The 16,412-nt window shown below is 40.0% G+C and overlaps 1 protein-coding gene across 12 annotated transcripts in view; it reads left to right on the top strand.

Annotated features, from left to right (window-relative positions):
* TIAM1 (TIAM Rac1 associated GEF 1) overlaps positions 1-16,412 on the top strand; it is a 204,372-nt gene that overhangs the window by 161,932 nt on the left and 26,028 nt on the right. For 11 of the 12 annotated variants that reach the window (XM_082393649.1, XM_082393656.1, XM_082393653.1 and 8 more), the window contains 3 exons: positions 8,973-9,152; positions 10,472-10,540; positions 10,852-10,977. In XM_082393649.1, the coding sequence (XP_082249775.1) occupies positions 8,973-9,152; positions 10,472-10,540; positions 10,852-10,977 (375 nt within the window). Of the gene's footprint in view, positions 1-5; positions 4,103-8,972; positions 9,153-10,471; positions 10,541-10,851; positions 10,978-16,412 lie in introns of those variants that run through there. The other variant, XM_082393652.1, reaches the window with a different exon arrangement.

The raw sequence follows: 16,412 nt of genomic DNA on the forward strand, positions 1-16,412 counted from the left end.
TGAGAGATTTCCATTTGCACATCCCATGTCTTGAACCACCAAAGAATCACAGCTGACACGTCACCTCTGCAGCTGTATGTGGTTAGAAGGCCCCTCCACGGGACCAAAGTGTTTTTACTTCTGAGATGTCACTAGGTAGGATATGAAATCCAAATTATAGCCTTGAGGACAAACCCATATGTGAGAATATAGGGCAGAGCTCACTCTTAATGAATTAAAGTCTCATTTCATCCTGTTTCCTTCTTATGCTTCCATATATGTATGATGAAACAGCATCTAAAATGTGTACGATTGGGTCAGTTATACTTTCTTGCTACTCATGGTTTCTATAACAAACTCCCTTTGCATTATCTCTGTTTAGCTCTTGTGAAAGGTGAGCATCTTTTACATTAAAGGGAAAGAAACAATGTTTTTGTTAATCCAAATACAGTGACCGTCACCCGGTTGAGCACTGTGACAAAGCTCTTATCCTGACTCTTTGGGGCAACTGTGAATTTGTTTTCCATAATTCCTCATGCTTTTATTCCACTTCCTAAAGAGTTCTATGTGTCAGTAACCTCTTCTCAGCACGGTCTCCAGAGTATAACAATTTGAAAACTCTGTTACCTATATCTGAAAGACCCCCTCCCCAGTAGAAACAGTGAAATGTGATTATGTCCATATTTATTCGTCTTTTGTTTTCAGAATGTTGTTGACATATTTATGTTGGTCCCCCTGTCTGTCTCCTATTCTTTTGTTTGACATTGACCAGCCACTTAACCTGAGCAAATCATGTAACTTTAAATTATACCTTTGTTTTTCTCATCTGCAATATCAGGTGATTCTTGCCTTTGTCCAGTAATTGGATGATTGGCTGGGTCAAAAATATAACTGATATTGATAATGGAACTATACTCTTCAAATCCGAATGATTATTTCAAAAACCTACATTGCTCTGTGTATACTTCTCTGTCTCTTTTTGTCTTTATATATCTTTGTAGGACTTTCTTGAGTGCATATGTTAGACTATCTTCAGCATTGCTTTTATCCATATGTTTCTCTTTTGCCATCATAGGATCATCATTCTCAGTGTCTTGAGCACAGTATAAAATTTAATATTTTAAAGTAATTTTAATGTTTATAAATTTAATATCTGCAGACTGAAAGGCTTTATGTTGTTGGTTATTAATTAAAAAGCCAGTAAACAGAAACATGCATGTTTCATTTAAAGGCAAAAAAACAAAAGCTGTTTAAAGTTACTTTTTATTTTTGTGGCCTTTTACCTACTTTTTCGGGGAGGTGGGGGAGGGTGAGTGGCCCTCAAGAGAAACAGATATTTCCGTGTGAGGTAAGATATTTTGAAGACTATTTATTAAATTGTTCTATTATTAAACTAAAAATGTTAATTCTCAGTTTCTAATTTGATCTGGGAGTGCAGTTATTTTTCCTGTATCTAAGACATTTATTTCTGAATACTTTTTAACTTGGATCATTTTTACCTCACTATAATAGCCCAGTGTTCCCCTCCCTTTGTGGATTTTGAGAGATTGTTTCCATTTTAAATATAGTGAGTCATGAAGTCCCAAACAGGGTCTTCTATAATATTCGGTTCTGGCAGCAGAGAGGAAGGAAGAGGCCCCAGGGTTTTGTTGACTGATCCCAGGTGCCTCTGTGATTTCATGGCTCTTTCTCCTGAGAACAAGACCCTGAAACGTGCCTGGAACAGCCAGGGTCAAGTATAGGAGCAGGCGATGCGGTTCCTGGATTTCACTGTAGAAATACATGGTAGGCTCTCATAAAGGAGAATTTCTTGGAAGTTATTGACAAGTTTGGGTAATGATCTGAGTTATTTTTGAAGATCATAAAGTGGACTCATTGACACCATAGGTTCACAGTCCCTTTTTTATAGATTGGATGTAGGGAGCACTGTGTGATTCTGTACCTGAAAATACTCCTGGTGTTGGTTTGATTCAGATTTTATCTTCTTTATTTGAATGATTTCGTTATTAGTAATAAATGAGAGCTAATACTTAGTGTCTTGTATATATTGGGTGCTGTTCCATATTAACCTATCTCATTCTCACAATACCACTGAGAGATAGATACTGTTATTCCCCCTATTTTATAGATGACGATATTGGAACAGAGAGGTTAAGCAACTTACTGAAGGTCACACAGCTCTGAGATGACAAAACGAGGCTCTCTGTTGTTAACTGCTGTGCTAAAATGACCTTCTGGCCAGATTGTTAAGGTCTGGTATTAAATACCAGGTTTCAAAAAAGGAAGGAAGTAATTAATTAGTGATAGTATAAGCCAGTTTAGATATACAATTGAACCTTGAACAACACGCGGTTGAATTGCGAGGGTCCACTTATATGTGGATTTTCTTCCAATAGTAAATAGTACTACCGATCTGCAGTGGGTTGAATCTACAGATACGGAACCGTGGATGCGGACGAACCACGTGGATACGGAAGAACTACGTATATGAGGGTAGGGGGGAGTATAAGTTATACGTGGATTTTTTGACTGCAAGGATATTCGGCACCTCTAACCCCCAAGTTGTTTAAGAGGCAACTGTATACTCATCAGCCGCTTAAATATTTTTCTAATGCTTAAGCTTCGTGTCTTTTTTCATGATGTATAAAGTAAGAGCCAGTGTATATCTTAAGTTTCTTGATTAAGGATCAATATTTTTTGATGCGGCTCCTATATCAGTGTGTCATTTTTTTGAGGCTAAACCAAACATTCATATTTAAGTAAGCTGCCTAAAAGTGGAAGGATGATTTAGCCTTAATTTGAATGCACCAGGCTGGGTGTAGAATGTAAAAACTAGATAAATAGATAAACAAACAAATGAATAAATGAAATAAAACAGGAAATCATTTTTTATTCTGGCTGAATACATGAGGGCTGTCGATTTTGTTTATTTGTTTAATATTTTTGCTGCTCTTCCTAAATGAATCATTTTGTGAAACAGTGGGCGGGATAAAGAGAATGCATGTTGGAGTTTTATGTGTTGTTACAAATTTCTTTTAGATGGCTGTTTTTGCGGCACGTGGTCTTCGGGGGTTGAGCAAGTAGGTAATTGTGAGTTTGTTGCTGAGCCGGTGGTGACACGGGACTGTCACATCCACGGGGTTGGGGCGTGGGACTTTCACACCGCAGGGACAGTCTGGCGGCCTTTCTCTTTGTAAGCCGCCTCCTTCCTCTTATGACTGTGGGTGACAACCTCAAAGGACCTCCTCACCACCCCCCCCCACCCACTTGTTTCCCTGCTTCTAATTGAAAACTCTTGTCTCTGGAAATGAATGCTAATTAGCTCCGGGCAGTCCTATCATGCATTCCAGACCCCCTGGCAGCTGTGATTTTGTTTTCCACTTAGCCAATGTATGAGAATCATTTTCAGAGCATTTCCAATTGGAAAGCCTTCTTTTTTCTTTTCAGTCCAAATTGTTATTGTCTTGGAAATGTTTGGTTTTGTAACAAAGCATTTGGGGGACATTGTGAAAATATGAACTGTTAAAAAAATGTTTTGGTTTTTAGTGTCTGCTCTCAACTCCGTGAGGGGTGTCTTCAAAGTTGGAGCCGGGCGGGTTTCATATTCCTGTGCAGTGCAGGATGCAGGCCAATCAGCTGATCTCAGTCTGCAGGGTAGAGACGCTCACATCCCGGGAGGCGTTGTTTTTTTTTTTGCATTGTTTTCTTGCCTCTTGGCTCTCCCTTTCTGGAACTTCTGCTGTTTAGCCAGGTGAAATCAAAGCATAAATTCTGGTCTATCGGTTGGCCTTTGACACCCTCCCAGAGGGCACTGACGGGCAGAGGGGGCTGCTGTCGGGTCGCACTGTCTCTGTCCTCGCTCTGTAGAGATGCAGCCGTAGGTCTTCACGGCACAGCCGGCATGGGCTGTGTGGATGGGAGGATGCTCTCTCAGGAGCCAGAAGGCATTCGGTGCTCTCCGAGTATTTTAAGAAACTTCTGTTTCTTTGTGGAACGTGTCAGGAGGTAGAATTATCATGAGAATACATTCCCGATGATGTCTGCTTTGTGGAAAATAAAGCGCAAGCCCAGGATTGAAAACAGTGGCAAGTCCGGTGATTCTGTATATCGGACGCTTCACCTGGTGAGCACTGTTTGAATTCTATCTTGCTAGCCTTTGTTTATGTTACGACTTTCTAGCTGATTTGTTTCCCAGTTCAAATGATGGTGACATGCTTGTCCCATGTCCCCATACTGCAGGCTTCTGCCCGTTAGATCTCCTTGTTGATAGAGAATATACATTTTAACATGGGAGTGGGGGTCATCAGTAGTTGGAATGAAGTCGAGTTTGCCAAGAATCTTTACACGTATCTGTTTTTTCATTTCTAAATGACAGAAAGGTGGGTTGTTATTATTATTTTTAAAATTAAATGTCATTTGAATGTTTCCCTCTTTCTTTTGGGTGTTGAGATTTTGAACATGTTTGTGTTAAACGTGTGATAAGTCTCCCCATCTCCACCTCCGATCAGGTAGCCTAAGTATTCAGCAAGGATTTCTGGAAGAAGGATGTTCAACTTGCCTCCTATAAAGTTTTAAGTGCTTTTGACTTTATTTCTGCTTACTTGAGAAGCAGGTGGATTTACAAGTGTTGGCCCAGGGAATGTATTAATGATTTAATGTCAACTGACCTATATTGTGTATGCCAATTCCTACGGTAATTGTTGCCTCTTTAATAAGAAAAATTTTTAGTGGGTTAAGGGGGAGGAATAATTTAAAATCAAGTTAAACCTTTTAATAGTTAAATATTAATATCAGAGTCTGTTGACTATTAGACTTCGTGTCACTTAATGAAATTGAACTTGGACGGTGAGCACACCTGATTTACTCAAGTAAGCCTTTATCCTTATTGAATGTTTCTTCTTCAAAGTTTGTTCAAAAGGAGACCAAAAAGATGCCAGAGAACTATAGGGGTTATCATTGTATATGAGGGTCTCTGAAATTATGGAATATGTTACTTTGGTGTTTGTTTCCCAAAAAAGCTTAAATAAAGGCTATAAGATTTCAGGCCACTCTGGCCCCTTTTAAATCTGTGGGAAGTGTTAAATCGGTCAGACTCAAAGGACAGTTTTAGAACTCTGAACTCATCCCGAGATAGAAATTGCCTTTGGTGGTTGCATAACAGGAAGAGCTTTAACAGCTGGGTAGCTTGGGTTGATAGTGTGTACTTGAAAGCCTACCCCCCTCTTTTTGTACTTTCTTTTCATCTTCCACAGGAAGAAAGTGATATTATAAACATTGAACTTCATGCAGACCTCAGTAAACTAGCCCGTTTCCTCCTTCAATTGTCATGTTCATTTCTGTACGTTGGGTGGGTAACTCTTCATCCTGACAGTAGAGCAGCTCTGCCACCCTTTAACAGTTTTAACTGGCAGCTCTGAAATGCCCATAAGTGCTTTTCGTTCCCAGGGTGACTGATGGCAGTCCTCAAACGGGGAGAGGTTTGGACTTGGAGAAACTGTGTCTGTCTTCTTCTTTCCAGCAATCCTTTGCTACTTGTACCAATTCCAGGAAACTTGGCTTTCAGGAGTTATGTTGAGGACCTCTCAAGGCAGCTCTCTTTCTGGGCTACAGTGCTTGATGTGTAAATGACCAGGGTGCCATGTCTCTCAGTGATTGAGTGAGGAAAGCACTGCACTCAACTCCTTCTACATCCTACATCCTGGCCAAGCTACATGGAGAAGGTCCTAATAGGTTTTTTAAAATTAATTTTTATTGGAGCATGGTTGCTTTACAATATTGTGCTAGTTTCTACTGTACAGCAAAGTGAATCAGCTATACGAATGCATATATCCCCTCTTTTTTTGGATTTCCTTCCCATTTAGGTCACCACAGAGCACTGAGTAGAGTTCCCTGACCTATACAGTAGGTTCTCATTAGTTATCGATTTTATACATAGTATCAATAGTGTATGTATGTCAATTCCAATCTCCCAGTTCATCCCCCACCCCCCCACCCCAGGTCCTAATAGGTTTTGATGCAAATAAGTTTGGCCACAGTATGGGGGCAGGGGGACTTGAAAACTGGGCCACAACACGTAAAATCTCTAGGTTAGAGGTATTCTAAAGACGACTAGCATTTTATTTTTTGGGGGAGGGGTAATATTTTAGTAAAACAAAATTCTCAAACTTGATGATATCCTTTGACGTTGTTTCCAAGCAAAAATTTCATTAAGAGCCTTATAAATAACACCCCTTGACAATATATACAATATAACTTGTTATTCTGTGTCTTCTTGTTTGTTTATTTTATTAAATTTATTTATTATTTATTTAGATAACATGGAATTGACAGTAAAAAGGTTATGTCCATATCGACCCAGTTCCTTGATAAACCTGAGAGTTTATAACTTGAATCAGCGAACGGGCTTGCCAGTGGAGAAACCGTTCCCCCCCCCACCCCCGCCCCCCCCCCCCGATAAATCTGTCTTAGCTTAGGAAGACTCTGTCTTATAAGAAAGGGATGCCTAAGGCTCTGAACTCTCAGAAGAGGACTCAAGGATATTTTTAGGTATCCCCTGGGATGCTAAAGGTATTTCCTAATATAATCCAGGACTTGGCTCAGGAGGGGTGTGCCAGGAAGAAGGTGGGGAACCTGCCTGTTAGACGTGAGGTTGGGTAGGAGACGGCTAGGTGCAGAGCGCTAGAGCCCTGGCCCACATCCCACTAACCTGAGCTTTCCCGATGGGCCTGCTTAAAAGTCAGAATACTGAACCTTAGAGGTGGTGGACTTGACATAGGCAAAGTCAGGAACCCTACTCACACTCTTAAAAATGGAAACCTCAAAGTATTTATGGTGAAACGGAGGGAACGAAAACCCAGAAACTCCATGTCATGCCTTTCATTATTCGAGCTAGATATTGCTGAGAATGGCAACAAGTCAGCGAGGTGCAAATTGGGAGCACAAAGGGAAATGTCTTTTGAATTTCCTGCCTTTGATATGTCAGAGTCCCAAGGTCATAACTTGCCTTTTCTTAAAGTGTGGGACATCCTTGGTGTAATCTGTGAGGACATTGGAGTTCTCATGGCAACTTGTCTAAATGATAAAACTGCAGAAAGGTCTCCTGTGTCTCTGATGGGAATACGGGGATGGATTTAGGTATCATGAGTAATAGCTGTGTTATTAATTTGCATGTAAAGACAGGCAGCTGTGGTTATTGTTGGGACATTTAGAAAAGCGTTGTGTAAGCGAAGGTGCCAGTTATACATTTGTTGTTTTGACGAGTGACAAATCAAAGTGACAGAGGAGAGTTTGGGATTAGCTGGAGGGCAGGGCACTTAAGCTGTCAGCTGTTACCACTGTTCTTTCCATGGGATTTTCATTTGGTGAGGCACAACCCCCCTTCCATGATGTCTATGTTATAATGCAGTTGCCTTTTACAGTTATCATGAGATCATCTAAAAGGCGTGTGGACATTTTTGTTAAAATGGACCTACTTGTTCCTTTTTAATTATTAGGACGAAGCCATATTTAACTGTTTATATTTAATGATGACATTGAGTTTGTAAAACCCTAACATAACTAAATCAAACTGTTTAGTTTATTTCTACTGAAACAGGCTGTGATTAAAAAACGTAGTTTTTCTTTTTTAACAGCCTTATTGGGATATAAGTCACATGCTGTACAGTTCAGCCCGTTTTGGTGAGTTTTTCATCAGTCACCAAAGGGAGAGTTCTTTGTGGGGATATTCAGTGTCTGACACACTGATTCCATAGGGAACATTTAACAGTGCCACTGACAGGTAACTAATACATCCTGGCATATAAGACCAGGATCTTTGCTAGCAATAAATAAGCTGTGTAACCATAAGTAAATTGGATCAGTAATTACGTGGATTTGGGTCCTGGCTCTGCTCTTTCCTGTCATGACATTGCTGCTAATGCATCCTTGTTAAGTTCTGATTTCCCCTGTCCTTGTCCTGTCTTTATTCCGGGCTTCCTTCCCTTTGGGCTATGCTAATGAGGGAAAGGCAATTTGCTAATGAGGAGAAGGCATGCTGATGTTAGCTGCCTTCCTCTGTGTTTAAGAATTGCCCCCATGGGATATACTTGGTTTGGTTCCTCTGCCTACCACAAAATGCCAGCCTTGACCTTCAGCTCTTTGCACCAACGGTTGTGTTTGGAAGGATGGTCTTCTCAGGATGTTCACTTTCAAGAGTGAGTAGGTGGGATACCCACCTACTCACTCCTGAAAGTAATTCTTTATCTGCACAGATCTATATTGGAAATACTTTGTGCCTAGGGGTGAATTGGACAATAGAAATAGGGAAGAGCAGTCCAAGAAGGCAGCCACTACTTTCAAGGAGATATGCATGAGACATTTGTAGAGTGGTACATTAGAACAAATACTCATAAACTAATAAACTAGATGTTGTGCTACAAAATAGCCTTTGGAGTAATACCATAGAGAGCTTTAAAAAAATACTGACACTTGCACATCCCATCCTAGAGATTCTGATCGAATTGATCTGGATGGTGCACTAGGCATTGGGAGGTTTAAAAACGCCCCAGGTAATTCCTACATGCAGCCAAGGTGGGGGATTACTGATTCCACAGGATTTTCAGTGGTCCATCTTCAACGCTTGCTTTGAAGAACTGTTTTGCATAACTTGAAAAGTTGGAATTTTAGAATTCTAGATTCCCAAACTTCCACCTGAATCATCTTGGACAGAGATTGGGTGGGGATTGAGCTCTCCTATTGAGGTCTTTTTCAGGGGCCAATGCCCCTTAGTTTTAGTGTGCCTGGCACTCAGTATATGTCAGCAGTTGTTATTATGGTGGTTTTGAGCATTCAGTGAGCTCTCAGACGTGTGGAGCAGTTTGGGGAAACGAGAGATGTGATTCATGTGTGGCAGTTCATTAACCAGGAAGAATATCTTTAGGAGGGACAGATGTCAGACAAGTCTCTGTAGTGAGGGATAACTTCGTCTGTCTTGCCTTTTCAACTGTGCCCTGAAGAGCACGGAACAGGTGGCCGCGTTCTGCCGCAGTCTGCACGAGATGAACCCCTCTGACCCGAGCCCGTCCCCCCAGGACTCTGCCGGGCCTCAGCTGGCCGCCATGAGACAGCTAACGGACGCCGATAAGCTGCGCAAGGTCATCTGTGAGCTCCTGGAGACAGAGCGCACCTATGTGAAAGTACGTCTTCTCCTGCCCTCCCTCCTGCATCCTTCCTCCCGTCCTTCGGAAGGATGCAGGCTCTGTGTTTATACTGATGTTGACTAACAGCAAAGCCAGATCACGGTCTTGAAGAGTATCTTGGTCTCTCCTATGGAATTTGGCCTTGATTCTGAATGTTACGATCTCCTTTTGTGTTTTAGGGAAGCATATCTATTCTTATAGCACTTCATTGATATAAATAACTGATTGATTGACTCAGAAAGGAGATGATGGTGAATGTTAAGTGAACCTTCTGACCTTTCTAAATATGTTGTTGAGCTCATACCAAAATTGAATTCGTTTTTGACAAATTCAAGTAGTAGTATCTTTACAATCTACTTTGAGTCTAGGTAGCAGGATATCAGGACTGTTTTGTGTTATCATTTGTTCTGACATTTAGTTATATTCCTGAAACTCTATCATTTGTTCCTATATAATTTATAATACATACAACTATTGTTTAAAAGTGATTAAAGAAGACAATTTAAAAGCAATAAAAACTTTATTTAAAATTTTATTCATGAAGTGGACAGTCTCCTTTTGTAGAACTGCAAAATGGGACAGAAGGCAAGAAGGTTTCATAGGGTAAAGAATAAAGAACAAGGAAGAGACAAATAGACAATACTTGATTGGCTGGGGCCACGTAGTCAACCTTGGTTGGGGTGAGAAGGCCCAGAGTTGGCCTGGCGTTTGGAAATTGGCTGAGTGGATATACTACATTCTGGTCAAGTGGTGTATTGACAGGGACACAAAAATGATCTAAATTTAAGTTTGCTGACACGACACCCCAGGCAGAAATGGCTCCATCTTGGGCCTAGAAAGTTATTTCAACACTATATAATTTATAATATATTCCTATAACTATATAATTCATCTAATTATGATAACTGTATAATGATATACTCCAACTGTATAATTTAGTTATGTTTAGTTCCATGTTACAATAGTGTGATCTGTTTTAGTCTTTAAGTCAGAGGTCAGCAAGTTATGGTCCTTGGGCCAAATCCAGCTCTCTGCCTGTTTTTACAAATAAAGTTTTATTGGAACACAGCCACACACATTCACTTATGTATTATTTATGCCGCTTTCCTGCTACAGCAGCAGAGTTAAATAGTTGCGACAGAGACCATATGGCCTGCAAAGTCTGAAATATTTTGAGGAAAGGTTGGCTCACTTCTGCCTCAGTGGACCTCAGTGACCTAAAGACTGAAATGTTAGCATTTGGGACATAATTTTTTTTTCTTTAGATTCTTTATAGACTTTTAGAAGTGCTAATCCCATATTCTTTCAACCCTTAGGACTTAAACTGTCTCATGGAGAGATACCTAAAACCTCTTCAGAAAGAAACTTTTCTCACCCAAGATGAGGTATGGTGGCAATGGTCTGAACTTTGTGAGGGTCACACTATAGCTTGACTTGGTGAAGAGGAAGGACTGGGGAGTACACACAGTACTGAGAGCATTTTGAATTCAATTAATTGTAATAAATAGGTCAAATTATTGCCTGCAGAGCTCTTGGTGTGCACTTGGAGAGGAAGGAGGGAGCTGCCCCACCTTCTGGTGGTGGGAGCAATACCATAATTATAAGTATGGGTAGAAAAACTTCGAAATCAGAAGCAAATAAAGGTTCTGCGCACTAATGAAATATGCGGTTGATGAAATTCTTTTGCATTTTCCAGCTTGATGTGCTCTTTGGAAATTTAACTGAAATGGTAGAGTTTCAAGTAGAATTCCTTAAAACTCTAGAAGATGGAGTGAGATTGGTACCTGATCTGGAAAAGCTTGAGAAAGTTGATCAATTTAAGGTAAGTCTCATCCTCAAATAGTGTAAAGCTGCCTCTTAATGTCAAGGGTGGGCTATCCTGTAGGTCAAGTCGAATCTCCTAATAACACATCGCAGGAGGCATTGTTGCCGTGGTCTTGAGTCTTCACTGAACTGCCAGTGGAGTCATTTCCTAAAGGGAGTCTGAGAGTGGAACGGACTGCATCTTGCTTTTCTGGCTGAGGTAGAACCAGTACCATTGACTTGCATTAAACTGGTGTATCTGCTGACTTCTACTTTGGAAGATGTGCCTACCTTTTGTTCTGTTTATGTAGGGGCCTTTAATACTTGCTATTAGCAAATTAGACTAGCACTCTTGGTTTTCCAATAAACAAATTAACTTATCTTGTTCTGGGAAACTGGTTAATGGAAGTGCTTATCAATTATCTAGGAGGAAGACAATCTTCCAGCACACAGTGTCCTTGTAGGCTTTTTTTTTTTTTTTAATTTTTTTTAAAAAATTTATTTTATTTTTGGCTGCGTTGGGTCTTTGTTGCTACATGTGGGCTTTCTCTAGTTGCGGCGAGCGGGGGCTACTCTTCATTGCGGTGCACAGGCTTCTCATTGCAGTGGCTTCTCTTGTTGCGGAGCACAGGCTCTAGGCATGCGGGCTTCAGTAGTTGTGGCGTGCTGGCTCAGTAGTGGCTCCCGGGCTCTAGTGTGCAGGCTCAGTAGTTGTGGTGCACGGGCTTAGTTGCTCCGTGGTATGTGGGATCTTCCCAGACCAGGGCTCGAACCCGTGTCCCCTGCATTGGCAGGCGGATTCTTAACCGCTACACCACCAGGGAAGCCATGTCCTTGTAGCCTTAATGAGGATTTATGACTAGTACCTCAGTGAGGATGCTGACAGCTTGTCTCCTTCTCCTTGGTTGGCTTTCCCTTATTACAGAAATTTCCTGTGCTGTGTTTCTGATTGACAAAGGCTCATTGATTCATGCACAGTGGTGTTGGCTTACATGTCACCCTCATGTACTTTTAAAAAACAGATTAATTGAGGTATAATTGATATACAATACACTCCATATATTTAAAGTGTACAGTTTGATGAATTTTGACATACGTGTACACCTGTGAAACCATCACTTCAATCAGGATAATGAACATAATATCACCCCTAATTGTTTTTCCTGCTCTTTTGTGATTCCTCACTCCTTCCTCTTAAGGCCGCCTCTTAGCCACAGGAAACTATGTCTGCTTTCTGTTACTACAGATTAGTTTGCATTCTGGAATTTTATATAAATGGAAACATATAGCATATACGCTTTTTTATGTGGTATCTTTTACTGTGTAGTTATATTGAGTTCCATCCCTGTTGTTACATATACCCGTAATTATTACTTTTTTATTGCTGAGTAGTATTCCATTGTGTGGATGTACTGCACTTTGTGATCCTTTCCCCTTTCTTGGGCATTTGGGTTTTTTCCAGTTTTTGGTGTTTACACATAAAGCTGCTGTGAACATTTATGTACAAGTTTTAGTATGAATATATGCTTCCATTTCTCTTGGGGTAAATACCTAGGAATGGAATGGTTAGGTCATATGGTAAGTGTATGTTTAACTTTTTAAGAAACAGTTGAACTATTTTCCAAACCAGTTCCAGTGTACAGTCCCACCAGCTGTTCCTCCTCATTCTTACAACAAGGTCGGGTCACTCTTTTTAATTTTAGCCATTTTAGCAGGTAGGTGGTGGCACTTCATTGTGGCTTTAATTTTAGTTTCTCTAGTGACATGACTATTAGTATCTTTCTATGTGCTGATTTGCTTTCAGTATATCCTCTTTGGTGAAGTGTCTTTTCAAATCATTTGCCCATTTATTATATTGGATTGTTTTCTTATCGTTGAGTTTTGAGAGTTCTTTGGAAATTTTGTGTATGAGCCCTTTACCGATATATGATTTGTAAATATTTTCTTCTTGTCATACAGTATCTCCCAAAGAGCAGAAGTTTGTTTTTTTTTTAGGTTGATTTCTTTTTTTTTAATTGAGTATAGTTGATTTACAACGTTATGTTAGTTTCAGGTGTATAGCAGAGTGATTCAGTTACACACATACATATGTATACGTCTATTCTTTTTCAGAGTCTTTTCCCTTATAGGTTATTACAAAATATTGAGTATAGTTCCCTGTGCTGTACAGTAGGTCCTTGTTGGTTATATATTTTATATATGGTAGTATGTATATGTTAATCCCAACCTCCTAATTTATCCCTCCCCTGAGAAGTTTTTATTTTTTAATGAAATCCAAGTTTTCAAACTTTTTCTCTTTTGGGTCGTACTTTTGCTGTCTTATCTATGAAATCTTTGCCTAAACCAGGGTCATAAAGATTTTCTCCTATGGTTTCTCCTAAAAGTTTCATAATTTGGGGATTTATATTTAGGTCTCTGATCTGGTGTGAATCAAAGTCAATTTTTTTGCGTATGAATATTTAATGTTTCTAGCACTATTTTTTGAAATGACTATCCTTCGATCCTTTTCCACTGAATTGCTTTTGCACTTGTGTTGAACTTGGGTTCAGTTGTCCATATAGGTGGGGACCCCCATACACTTTGACTCTCTTCTAACACTTGCAGAAACCTGGCTGTGTGATGTTAGTATGTATACAGGTTTGTAGGATGAGATGAAGACTACCCCCTCGATATATTTTTTTGTGTCATCTCTTTACAGTCCCTCTCTGCAACAGGAGTCATTTAGAATGCACACACACATTCACACACATAAGCATATGGACATATATTCATGTATAGTTCTCTATTTTTATTTGGATGTAATTTCAGACTTACGGGAAGGTTGCAAGGATAGTATAAAGAATTCCCAGATAGCCTTCTCCCAGCCTTCTTCCAAATGTTAACACATTTGCTTTATCCTTTCTCTCCCTACCTATTTCCTTTATGGATGTGTGTGTGTGTGTGTCTGTGTCTGTGTGTGTGTGTCTCTGTATATAGAATATAATTGTTTTCCCTGAACCATTTAAGAGTAAGTTGCAGGCATAATATCCCTTTAACCCTAACTACTGCATATAGTTCATTTTTTGTGTGTTCAGAAATTGCTTGTGTTAGTTCATTTTTCTTCTCTTCAGGGTAGTTGGTCATACTATCCATTTGAAGTACAGTTTGGTTCATTGATAAATTAAGTAATAGGATATTAGAACACCATGATAAGGGCCAGTAGTTTGTCAGTTAATCAGAAAGTTGCTTAATGTGGAACATAATAAAAATGCGGACAGACCCGAAAACATTTGGTTTTAATCTAAAATATCTAACATTCATTATATTCATGTAGCAGGCTTTTGCTCTGGGTCCAGTTCTTTGCGTTTAGAGTCAGTTGATCACTTCAGGAGAGTTTAGTTATCAGAACTGTGATATGAACATAACTGTGTTATGAGCAGAGTTATTCTAGGGAGGGGTTGGTGCGTGATCCTTTTAGCAAGTTCACTCTAAGCAGTCACTGTTGTAATTTCCATTTAAGTGGAACTTTCTTCCCCGACCTTCATTTCACTAATTTAGTGCCTAATCTGACCCTCTGCATTCCATCTGTAAGACGTGACAACTGGTGCACGTTCAGTATTCTTGGCCCTGGGGCTGCCCTCTGGCACTTCTGAGTTGGCTTCTGGACAGTCAGTTTTCACTCTTAAACCTGTTGCTGTTGGTTTCTGCCATTGCTGCTTCATTTAAATCCTGATTATATATTTGCCAAAAATATAAAAACTTGTTAAAATATTCAAATTGTGTTGCCTAAGACAGTATTAGGAAAAAAAAAATTGGTTCTGAGGTCAAATAAGTTTTGATAAAATTTCCCCTTGGAAGTTTGCAATGTTCGTCAGCCAATGAGAGGCTCTGTGAAGTCCTGCAGAAGAGAAACACAGGGGAAATGCAGTCTTTGTGTAGAAACCCCTCATGTTTGTGCACACTTTGTGCTCTGAGATCATTTTTTAAGGCTGGAAGAACAAATGAATACCTTAATGTTCTATCTGTGTTTGCTGTATGGTATGTGCCTAGTAAATATAAAGTTAAACAAATGAATGACTTGATATGGCTAAAGTAAGACGTTACAATTAGAGCTTTTTCTTATATAGTTTTTCTCATTTGATTGTTGAATATGGCTCAAAGGATGACTATACCTACAGAGTCAGACTGCCCCTCCCGAAACCCTCTCGGTCAAGGGGGTGAGGTTTGGGGAGGGATGGGGCTTGAAAAGTAAAGGAGGAAAAGTACAACATGTAGGAAAAGAATTTAGGCCTCTAATTACCAGTTATGTGTGGTTCATAATAAACCTTTTTTTTTTTTAATAGACAGTCTATCAGATTTCTCTGCATTGTTCATTCAATAAAGTACACTTTGTGGAACCCAATTTATCACTCAAATCCAAAGCACATATATATGGAGTCTAAAAAAAAAAGTGGTTCTGAAGAACCTAGGGGCAGGACAGGAATAAAGACGCAGACGTAGAGAATGGACTTGAGGACACGGGGAGGGGGAAGGGTAAGCCGGGACGAAGTGAGAGAGTGGCATGGACATATACACTACCAAATGTAAAATCGATAGCTAGTGGGAAGCAGCCGCATAGCACAGAGAGATCAGCTCGGTGCTTTGTGACCACCTAGAGGGGTGGGATAGGAAGGGTGGGAGGGAGACGCAAGAGGGAGGAGATACGGGGATGTATGTGTATGTATAGCTTATTTTTTTGCTTTGAACATACGTTTTAAATTCTAAACTTGAATAAGCAATACCTCTTTCTGAACTAGACTAGATCATTGTGAAACCTTATAGAAGGTACTTTTCTGAGGCCTGTTACATATATTTATATAAAATGTGTAGGATAAAAGGTATCCCACCTCAGGCATATTAAATTCCTAATAGGGAAAGCCTCCACCTAGGTTTGATCCTGTTGGGGCAGAGGGTATGGCCTGGGAGACAGTACTAATTCCTGTAGTTGAGTCTGTTTCTTATGTTCTTATCTATTCCTGCTAGAAGAGAGCATGGCATTGGAGAGGGTGGAGTTAGTGATTAGGGAAATGTGCTTTCTATTTTGGGAGATTTATGCGTTTCCTGCCTTTATTTGGTTTGTCACTTCTACCTCCCAACAGGAACTAATGAGAGAATTCAGGAGATTTCTGTCTTTTCCAAAATGCCATATCTACTTTCTCGTTAACATTCAAACATCCCAGATAGGTCACTGAAAGACACAAGCCTGGAAAACCAGTGACATCTTGACTGTAATTACCGAGGAAGCCAAGTCCAGCATCTATTACACAAATATGTAAGCCCACACACTTTCCGATAGGCCATCAGTGAGCTGAGACAGGCTGTGACAGGTGTGAGTGATGCTGATTTGTGGGGAGAGTCAGGCAGATGCGAGCTCCCTGCTGTATCCTGCTGATACTTCCAGATGAGGAGGACCGTAAGCTAACTGCATTGTTTCTC

The sequence above is a fragment of the Balaenoptera borealis genome (assembly GCF_965194805.1).
Source record: "Balaenoptera borealis genome assembly, chromosome: 5".
Taxonomy (NCBI): Eukaryota; Metazoa; Chordata; class Mammalia; order Artiodactyla; family Balaenopteridae; genus Balaenoptera; species Balaenoptera borealis.